This window comes from Miscanthus floridulus, chromosome 8, assembly GCF_019320115.1.
Source record: "Miscanthus floridulus cultivar M001 chromosome 8, ASM1932011v1, whole genome shotgun sequence".
Taxonomy (NCBI): Eukaryota; Viridiplantae; Streptophyta; class Magnoliopsida; order Poales; family Poaceae; genus Miscanthus; species Miscanthus floridulus.
This window is the reverse complement of record NC_089587.1, coordinates 28,526,248-28,537,188: the sequence shown is the minus strand read 5'-3', so window position 1 is coordinate 28,537,188 and position 10,941 is coordinate 28,526,248. Positions and strand designations below refer to the sequence as shown.

General features: G+C 42.1%; 1 protein-coding gene and 1 pseudogene across 1 annotated transcript; one reads left to right on the top strand and one right to left on the bottom strand.

Moving 5' to 3' along the window:
• The first annotated feature begins 529 nt into the window (after positions 1-529).
• Positions 530-4,743, top strand: LOC136471423 (uncharacterized; annotated as a pseudogene).
• A 4,665-nt stretch (positions 4,744-9,408) lies between these two features.
• LOC136471422 (transcription factor bHLH162-like) lies at positions 9,409-10,716 on the bottom strand. Its single transcript, XM_066469148.1, has 3 exons — positions 10,502-10,716; positions 9,926-10,291; positions 9,409-9,720 (listed from the first exon to the last, which is right to left on the bottom strand). Exons 1-3 carry the CDS (start codon positions 10,670-10,672, stop codon positions 9,652-9,654), a joined length of 606 nt encoding a protein of 201 aa, XP_066325245.1. The 5' UTR covers positions 10,673-10,716; the 3' UTR covers positions 9,409-9,651.
• Between the last annotated feature and the right edge of the window lie 225 nt (positions 10,717-10,941).

The following is a 10,941-nucleotide window of genomic DNA, read 5'->3' as shown; positions in this document are numbered from 1 at the left end:
AAAGGGCCATACCATTGCGCTACTCAAGTGGTTTCATTAGTTCTCGAGCGCAGTCTTTGATAAACAGATCCCGTAATGCCAAAAAAAGAAGACCACAACCTCTCGCGCCTCAAGGCGCCAAAACAATTTCCCTCGTCAAAAAATTCCGCCAAAAACATCGGTATATTTACTCATTTCCCGCACTCGTCACCTCCTCGGCCACTCGTTCTCTCTTCCCCCCATTTCTCGAACCCTATCCACCACCGCCGGGACACAACCGCCGTCGACGAGCTACGTCCCCGCCCACGAGCTGCGTCCTCGCCAATATCAATCGCTGCATCCCCCTCTCTCTCATCGCCCCGTGCACCTTCTCGCCCCATCCACCTCTTTCTCGCCTCAACCTAACCCTAACCACCGTCGGATTATGGATTGTCGCCGCACTGGATCTGCTTCCCCGTCGACTAGGGTTCACCGCACCAGGGTTGCTTCCCCTTTGATGACCACCGACGATGAGCACATGGTCTACATCCGCAACCTAGCCACAACCGCAATGGTGGCAACAAGGGGGCAAGGTAGAAAGCGACCTGCAGAACAAGAACAAGGTAAGCAAAACTCTTCTGTATTGATGAATTCTGTTGTACAATTCTATTGCCCTGGTATCTAGTTAGCTCCATAAGCAATTCTTTTGTAGTGCCTCTAGCTGTGGGACTACCATGCACTGTCCCATATGTGCCTGTAAAAATGTAGGTTCAGTTCAGACTTAGTTGTATCTAGTGTGTCAGACAATCAGTCCTTGTTTTTGCAAGAGAACCTGATTTGTTTTAGTTCATGAATGAAATGCTTTGCTGAATGAATCTTGGTTTGCTAACCATTCAGTCAAATTGTATGAATAGTACCCACTATCCCATATCTGCCTGTACAAGTGTGTTGCTATATACTCTGCTGTGTATGAATAGTACCCAATCTTGGTTTGCTAACCATTCAGTCAAATTGTATTCTGAATCTTGGATCTGTATTTATGTATTGATGTGCAATTAGTAATCTATTTTGCACTTGTATTTGTCTGAAATAGAAGCAGCAGTGATGTTTTCTGAAAGCAATTGTAGTACAATTCTGAAAGTAGCTATGACTCTTGACTTCAAATAGATTTTGGCGTGGTCTGTTTGACCATTTTAATGATCTGGATTTAGATGTAGCAGAGTGCATGCATGTGTGTTGATAGGAAAAGAGTAGTTCAGTACAAGCTATCTTCAAAATTTTCAAATAATTTAGAGTATTTGTGCTTTAGTACAAAAAAAAGTTGTACCTCTTACCTCTGACCTATTACTTGTTGCCTATAACCTATCACCTCTTATCCCTTAGCTCTTCAGCAGGCACTACTAGCTCCTACCTCTTATCTATCTAGCATCTAGTATTACTACCTCTTAGTACTTAGTTCACTTCTTTTTATTTTCTAATAGACACAATTTGCTTGTTTTTGTAAGAACATCCAAAAACTGATTATGAGAGACGTCGGGATACACGCGTGGCGAACAATTTAAAGAAGATGCAAGAATTCGGCCTGAAAAATCTATCTACTGAATTTAATAACTCTGTATCACAATCTGCATCAAAGAAGGGGGAAAATCAGCAAACAAGAAAATAAATAGTGAAGATTCAGATTCATCGGGGTATCTCCTTGAAGATGATGATCAAGGAGATAGTGATGATGATGACACTGAATCTGATGAGCAGCCACAACCCCTAGCAACTAAGGTGCTTCTTCTATCTTCAAAGTACTGGATGGGGAATATTTGCATTGCATTTGAATGTTTTTAATCTGTTCTTTAATATATGCCCTTGCTTTTAGATGCATCTTGTTTCTTGCATACCTGTTCTTTAATATATGGTCTTGCTTATTAATGCACATGACTTACTTAATTTTTTTCCACAGTATCCTACAGGGCATAGTCGGAAAGTCCTAGCTTCAAAGAAGAAGAAGATAGGTCCCACCATGGCGCCAGGAGTTAGGGCTAGTAAGAGTGAGGGCATCTCAAGGATCACAGGTGCAACCTCCTGAATCCCAAAAAAGATCATCAAAAAGGCTTCAACCTTCAGCGAGAGATGGCCAGAATGTAGAGGATCCTACAGATGGTCATGATGAAATACCACCACAAAGGTCTTATACAGATGCAGAGGAAGGCAATGGAGCTGGTGGTCAGGACAATACAGCTGCAGAGGAAGTCAGTGGAGCTGGTGCTCAAGATAGTATAGGTGCTGATGAAGACAATGTAGCTGGAGAGGAAGACACTAAAGGCAAGTTATAGTTTCTTTGTCATTCAAATATGTCATCTGTTTTGCTTATCTGCATGAAACTAAATCATTTTAATGCAAATTCTATTTTGTAGCTCCTACACAGCGAGCCCCAAGGAGACCCAGGCCACCCACCAAGGGAACACAGCTGGACAGGATGACAAAAGCTATGGGAAGGAGAATGCCCATAGCTGTTGCTGAAGGCAAAAGAAGGCCTCATGAACCTGTTCAAGCAGTCAAGTTTGCATCTGAGGCTGGTGTCATCATTCGGGATAAGGTTCCTGTCCTACCTCATTGGAAAGAATACAAGAGAGACGATCAATATTACAAAAACTTTGTGGGAAAGCTCTCTGTAAGTGCATTACTATTTCTATGGTTAACATGTATATCTGTTTAACCTAAATTGACTAACTAAATATGGAATTGTCATATGACTAGGGGCGCTTGGCCATTAACCCTAACGACAAGCCAACAGAGGAAGCTTGCACCGATATGCTGCGCTCTGGGGTGCGACAAATGCGTTATCGGCTCAAGAATAAATACTTCAATGGTGTACCTGCAAATGAGATTAGGACAACTTCTCTAGTTGCATGCATGACTGATGAACAGTGGAAGGCACTAGTTGCAAAGTGGCCTGATCCAAAAAACATGGTATGGGTATCTTCTCATATATTCTTTCTCATTCAGTTTCCAAAGGATCTTCTCATTTTAAACATATCATCTCATCAATCCTTCTTGCTATACCCAGGCCCTTCAATGAAAAGCAGTGTAACACATAAATATTTTCAAACATAAAGATTCCCAAAGCTCCTAAATTGGAGCAATTAGCATAATGTACTTGGGAAAAAAGGGTTGGTCATATATATCCTGCAAACAAAAAGGATTACAAATATGCCCTTAAATATCAGTCCATTCATCAAAGGATAGAATAACATATTCTAAAGGACAAAATCATGAACAGAACAATAGAAAGGCAGTTCATGGTGAGCATTTAGACAATTTGAGATGTACATTTCATAGAAGTTGTATAGGGGCATAAAAGAGTAGACAACTCTGCAGGAGTTGAAAAATTACCATCTTACTGTTTTTCAGATAAATAGGTATCTTGTCATATATTCTTTCTCAATCAGTTTCCAAAGGATCTTCTCATTTTAAACCTATGATCTCATCTGACATGTTCATTATCTTGTAGGAATCAAGTGAAAAGAACCAGCAGAATCACCGTAAAGTCAAGTATCATCAAGCTACGGGTTCTCGTAGCTATGTGGCACACTTACATGCATATGTAAGTAAAGAGTACCCTGTACATATTTGCACTAAACAACTTATTTTGCATTTCATCTGAGAAAACTTTGCTGTAATTGGTTATCTATGAAACAGAAGAAGAAGAAAAACAATGCAGAACCAAGCACAGAACAAAATGAAGAACTTGATGCGGTGGAGGCCTTCAAGACCTGCCATGCCAGCTCCAAACATGGTCTGACTGAACTAGCAAGAGAAGCAGTTGTAAGTCACGACATCTGTTTCGTTGTGCCAACAACTATTCATTAATTGGATAATATGTCTTATTTCAAACATTTTGTATTCTATCTTTTGCTCAAAACTGGTCATAATCCAATATAGCTAGACATACTTGCTAAATAATAATCCTATGTTGACTTCTACTTGTATTTAGTTACCTGACAACAAATAAATGACTCATGATTGCATACCTATTTGGCATCAGTTTCTGTCAATGCAGCATAGGTTTTTATTTTTTAAAATACATCTTGTGTGATATTTCCTCCTCAAATTAATGCAATAAGTATCAACTAATGATGTGTCATTGCTGTTTCAGTCAAATATGGAAGCTTTGATGACAGAACCTGTTGCTGAAGGTGAGACAGCAGTGTCCAGTGTGCAGGTTGTGTCCCAGGTGCTCTCCTAGAATAGCTCAAACCTTTTCCTGAAGAGTGTTGGCATCAAACCAGTGCCATCCTCCAAATCATCATCATCAAATGAAAGCGAGCTTTGGGAGCAACTAGCAGCTGAAGCTACGGCTGCTGTACAAGGTGAAATCGATGAACTCAGGAAGAGAAGTGAAGAAGCTGAGGAAAAGTTGGCGAGGACACAAAAGGAGATGGAGGAGTACAAGAAGCTGACAGAGATAAACAACAAGGCAATGAAAGAGAACAATGCGCTGCTCAAGCGTATCTTGGCCATAAACAATGCTTCTTTGACATGAGCGCTGCTCGTAGCTGCTGGTTCATTAAGCAAGGGGTCTGCTGGTGATTTTGTTTATGTAGTAACTTATGTTGCTGGTGGTTGGCAACTTTTTATTATTTCCTGTGATGTTAATGTGAACTGAGATGAAACTAGTAGTTCAAATATGATGTCTAGTGAGTTATGTGAACCGAGTTTAGAATTGTTGATTAAGTTGTTGGTCATTGGAATACTGGATCTATTAATTTATGGAAGCTTTTGGTCATTCCAGTATTATTTGCATTCTGTAATGAAATCAGCATGTGCACTTGTGATGAATTATCTGACCTTTCTGTGATGATTTGGTAATTGATTCTGTGACGAATTTCTATTTACTTCAGTGACGAAAATGAGAACCTATCACAGCAAGCCTTGTGGCCCAATAAAAAGTGGACACGTGGACCATCCACATCACTGGCCACGTCAGCTGCCATGTGGTCGGACACGTCACCTGCAATGTGGACATGCCACGTGGACAAGACACGCCGCCTAACAGACGGCAAGTCATGACGAAAAAGGGGCTATATCAATGACGAAAATAGATCGTCATAGAAAGAATACACTTCTACGACGACGGCCATTTCGTCATAGAACAAATGCACATCTATGACGAAAATAGACGTTTCGTCACGGTAGGTAAAATATGACGCGCATTCAATGACAAATACCATATCGTCACAAATTCATCATAAAATAATATATGTGACGATTTTGGAGTCTTCAGTGATGAAAGAAGAGCATCATTGATGTACACATCCCTAGTAGTGAAGTGAGGGGAACATGGAACACTAGCACAGACAGCTACCTGCAGAAAATCAGTCCCTAGATTATGCTAGGCCGTTGTGAGCTGTGTCATGGGTGGGGTAGTTCCTCTATTTTACAACACATGTGAGACCGACTCATTAAGGATTGAAAGAGATTTCCATATCCAATTTGGTCCAAGCTTATTCATTTGTCCCCATAGAGATAGAAAAAAGGAACTTAATTAACTCTATAAAGTTTTCTATTTCTCAATCTGAAACAAATTACAGATGAGTATTCTTAACTAGGTATAGGTTTGATTGAAATGCTTCGGACTATGCAAAGACATAGCTAGATAAATTAAAGAAAGAGTCTGGCTGTCCAGTTAACTTACTTTTTTATCAACAGATAGCGGCTTGGACAAATTCAGGCCCATATGCAGAATTTTTTGCTGCTGCTCTTATTTGCCCTGATTCAGTATATAGTGAAGATCCACTGCATAGAACAAATGCATGCCTCAGAAAGCTCATTTTGGTTGTCTCTTACCTGTAATGCAAATGTATGATATGTCAAAGATAGCATGTCAAAGGTTGGCCTTTCCAATTCCTTCATACTGACCAAACAGAAAACACCAATGCTAATTTACCAAAATCTAAAACACCCATTGCATGAAACATATGTTGCTCACGGTATAAAAACTAGGCCAATGGGAGAGACTGTAGTGTACTGACAGTATTATCAAGTGTACCTTTACACCACTCAGTATAATTCAAGTTTTTCAGTTCCTTACTTTTCCCTACAGAACACAAAATTATGCATAGGCTGGAGAAAGAAAAACAACTTTGATAGCCACACATAGTATTATGTTGAATACACAATCAGGACTCAGTAACTCATCAGGCCAATAAATTATGAGAATAAATGACAACAGTTACATTCATGCTACAACTGTGTTTGCATTGCATTAATCTATCAGCTAGATTGATTTTCAGTTTAGAGTGGAGAAGGATCTTGTTTCCGGCTGGTTTCTGTGTGGAGATATACAAATATATATTTCATAATACTACAAAAATCGGGAGGTTTTTGGCTAGTTTCTGTGTGGATATATGCATACAAAAAATTGGAGATATGAGATTGGGAGAGACGAGATTTAGAACCTGCAGCATGAAAAGCCAACGCTGGACAACCGGAGAGGAGCTGCTGGACGCACGGCACCACATCATTCCTCGAGCGTGGAGCTAGTGCTGGCTTGACCAGGAACATGGAGAGCACGCGAGGTAGTTAGATCCGGGGGCGGGGGCGCCGCTGCTGCTTGGGGCCGCGAGGTAGCAGGATCGTCGACTCTCGTACTAGGGACGCCGCTCGTACCGGGGACACCACTGCTTGGGGCCGCGCGAGGGAGTAAGATCCGCCGCCGTCGCCGCCCTAGCCTTGCGCGCCACCACTTGGGGGCCAACGGGGAGGGAGTCGCTGCTTGGTGACAGGAGGAGGCGCCGTAGCTTGGTGACAGGAGGAGGCGCCGCCGCTTGGGGGTCGCGCCGTCGCAGGGCGAGCGAGCCGAGAACCGGATCTCCCGCCGTCGCGGTCTCACGAAGTGCAGAGGCGGCGAACGGGTGGGAGAGGAAGAGAGACAGAGTGTGGCGCTAGGGTTTGGGGCACCGCTTTTATATGCCGCAGCATAACCCGCCCGCTGTTGGGCCGGCTGAAAGGCCAACGCAGCCCAGGCCCAAGTTGGTTGCGCGTTTCGTTCTCCAGCGCTCGTCAAAATGAATTTTTCCGTCGGTGTCACCAAAACACACAGAAAAACTGTATATTTTTTCCGTCGATAGCTGGAAAGCCGACAGTAAAATTATATTTATTCTGTCGGTTTCGTTATTTTTTTGTCGGTTAGTCCGTAACCGACAGAAATATACAATTTCCCTGTCGGTTTGTCTTAAACCGACAGGGAATTTTAAGTTTCCAGTAGTGGTGTTGTGTTTATGTATGTGAGGTTGGCCCTTGACCTGCTGGGCTTTCAGGCCTATTTTTTGGGCCTCTTAAGGGGCTTGCCTATGAAAATAGGCTCCAATCCTAAAGAGGGTCCTATTAAGTGGCCTGCCTCTACAAATAGGTTTATAGAGACGATTGATTTTAGACTGTCTCTGTAAATAGAGTGCACACCTCTAAAGTTGACTGGATATTTTAGGAGACATGGACAATTTTAGACCATTTCTGTAAATAAATAAGTTGTCTCCCCTAAAATCAATATTGTACTAGTGTTTCACTTATATCGAGACCTAGCTTGCGTGTAAACTTTCTATGTATGTTCATGCCGATTGGATTTCGTAGACTTATTAAATATTTGTGTAACTTCACTCAGCTCTTTACACTTTTTAATTGACTCGATATAGATTAAAAAATATATATAGAGCACTTGAAATTAATTTGAGTAGTTAATGACATGACACTTGGAGTTCTGTTTGTACCAAGTTATCACTACTAGAAAACATAATATTCTTGAGGGCCAAAAACCATCAAGAAAGCCATGAAAACCGTCAAAGAAATTATTTCTATCGAGCAACCCTCAAGGAAGGACCTCTAAGATTAGAGAGCAAGGAAAATTCAATTACCTTGGAGGCAGCCGCCACAAATGATTTTCTTAGGAGTTTTGACGCCAAGGAAACAAAGACGAAGTCATGTTTTTCATAACGTCAAGGAAATATGACAACCACTAAGGGTATATATTTTCTTGAGGGCTGATGACCCTATGGTATTTCTACCTACCACCAAGGACACACACACAGGAGAGAGGGGGGGTCATTTGAAAAATTCAAAAAAATTGAATTTCAAAACTCTGAGAACTTAAAATATAATTTTTGGACTCTAAATAATTTTAAATGAAAAGGTCATCAAACACAAAGATGTAGATCTCTTCGAACTCTACAAATTTGATATAAACTTTGTCTTCATCGGTAGGTTTCTGCCGGTACGCCATCAGAAAAATATTTTTCTGTCGATGCGGTAATTTTTCTGTCTGTTTTTTCGCCGATAAGGAAATTCACATTTCCAGTAGTGTAGACATCTCAAGCTAAGTGCTAATACACATTCTCTAATGCATAACAACTCAAAATGTATCTTTTGTTTGATTAATGTACCGAGAAAAACCCGTATTTCATTCGACAAACATGTTAATGGAGCATTTGTGCCTATAAAATATAATGTCTAACTAACAAGCCTACAAAAGTCCATTATATTAGTGGATAAGAGGAATAATTATAAAATGAACATTTTTTCTTTGTGGCTGCAGCAAATTACTTGAGGATTTACATATAAGGAAACTAGCACTTCCTTGGCGGTTTCCAATATCATCCAAGGAAATATGTATTACTTTTTCGGTTTGTAATAATATTCAAGGAAATAAGGAATTACTTTGGCGGTTTGTAATAACAACTCAAGGAAATATTAAATTACCTTGGCAGTTTGTTCTAGCACTCAAGAAAAGGTGGAAATACTTTGGAGGTTTGGGTTAGCACTAAGGAAATGCATTTCCATGAAGGCTTCCACAACCCCGGCCCAAAGGTAATAATGATGTATTCTTGAGTTTCAATTTTGCTCCTGAAGGAAAATATTGGCCGCCAAGATATTCTATTTCGTGGCAGTGTATGGTTTTGCACGCCCATCAAGTAGAGTTAATAAGGTGAACGAAATATTGCAGGTTGGTTCAAATATCACTGGAGAGTTCGTTAAATCAAAGGACAACTATTTACCACGTGGTCAACTTATTTCCGTGGGCCTAACAATCTTGTGTTGCTTCTACGCAGTTTCCAACAAATTAGTTACGTATTTAGTTTGGTTTCACAAACCTGTATCAGTTCTCTGGGAATCGTCAGAGCAAACATTTTCATCAACATCTATAAAGTGTTACACACTGGTACAGGTGGTTTTGTAGTAGTGTACAACCGTGACATAAGGTATGATGATCATATATTCATTCACCATTGCATCATGTATACACAAATGAATATTTAAAGATCTCTGTAAATGTTGCACAATTTTCACTGCCTCACGTGTTACACGTTTACACTCTCCAGCGTGATCGTAAGCTGATGAAGGCAGTAATCCATAAGAATTAAGAAAAAAACGATCTTTTACCTTGTCAAAGTCAAAGATCAAAAGGCATTTGGAGTAGCAATATTATTATTTTATCTGCCTCAACAAGCACCCAGCAGCAGAGAGCAGGTTTATGCATTAGCTCCAAGACAGCGCGCGTTGACTGGCAGTTAGCCAACGCGCCACCACTGAAGCAGTTCCCCAGCTTTGCATCCGCCATTCACACAAAGTTAGTAGGAAATGCCCTAAATACTTTACTGTTTACTAAGCATGCATTAGACCAAATTTGTTATTATTTGTCGCATAAGATCATGCGTCTCCACGCAGTACTGCCTTTAACCTCTGTACCACCCTCTCAATGCCACCCTCTGCGGGGACCTGCAATGTAAGGTCATATATATCATACTGGATAAGCGATTCATCATGAAGCAAAAATCATTTGCTCGAAAGAAAGTTTGCAAAATCAAACAAGAAATCATGCCTATGCGTCGATTGAAAGAACAATGCAATATAACGTTTCGATTCAATGAGTTAACTGCATGCATATGCGTAAAAATTTAATTGACGATGATCGAGGACTTACCAGCGTGTGGATGGTGTAGATGGCCCTAGCGCCGACAACAGAGAAGTGGGCGTTCTGAACCTCGCCACCGACCTCCTCCACGGCGCGCACCGCGCGGTGGAACGACGCCCCCTCGCTCGGTGGCTCGCCGGTGACGAGGATGGCGTGCAGGCCGGACCCGAGGTTCTGCACCTCCACCTCCGCGGCCCCAGCAGCAGAGGAGGAGCCGGAGCCGGAGCACTGGGACGACGGAGCCCTTGCGGACGTCATCAGCTCCCGCTTCCTCTCCTTGAGCCTCTCCACTCTCTCCGTCGTCTGCCTGATGTAGGCCGCCGCTTCCTCCAGCCTGTCCGGTCGAGTCATCGCCGGTGGCCCACGCTGCACCGCCTGATATCGACACAAAGGCACACACATCCATCGATCAGGTACGACGATCATATACCATCATGCATGAGATTTCATTTCTTTTTTTGAGCAAGAGATCTCATTTCTTTCATGAATTTCATTCGAATATATCATTATTAATTAACTGCTGGTACGTAAAGATGCATGCATGGGTGATGATATATATATGTAGGATGATGAATGAGCACTAACTGCGGCTGCAGACGACGGCGAGCTGCCGGCACGGACGAGTGTGTCGAGGCGGGAATAGAGGGCGTTCATCTGATTCCGGCGGTTGCGTTCCACCGTCTTCCTGTCAGGCTTGCCTCCACCGGGGGCGGCGGGGCCGCCAAAAGGAGGAGGAGGAGGCGGCGGCATCTCCATGGCAGCCGGCCGGTTAATGCCGATCAGTCAGCGTGCTTCTCTTGTAGCGGCGGCGGCGCGTACTGTCTCCGGCTTGTTCGTTGTGTTCCTCGTGCGCGCTCGATGATATATATATGGGCTGCTAACGGGTCGGGTTTTCTTATACTGTTGTAGTAGTAGACTAGACTAGCTTGCAGTGGGCAATTGTATTCCATGAGAATTTAGCACTTTATCTCCCCCTTTCTTCTAATTAAAATATACTAATGAATAGTGAACACCGATCGTCCTTT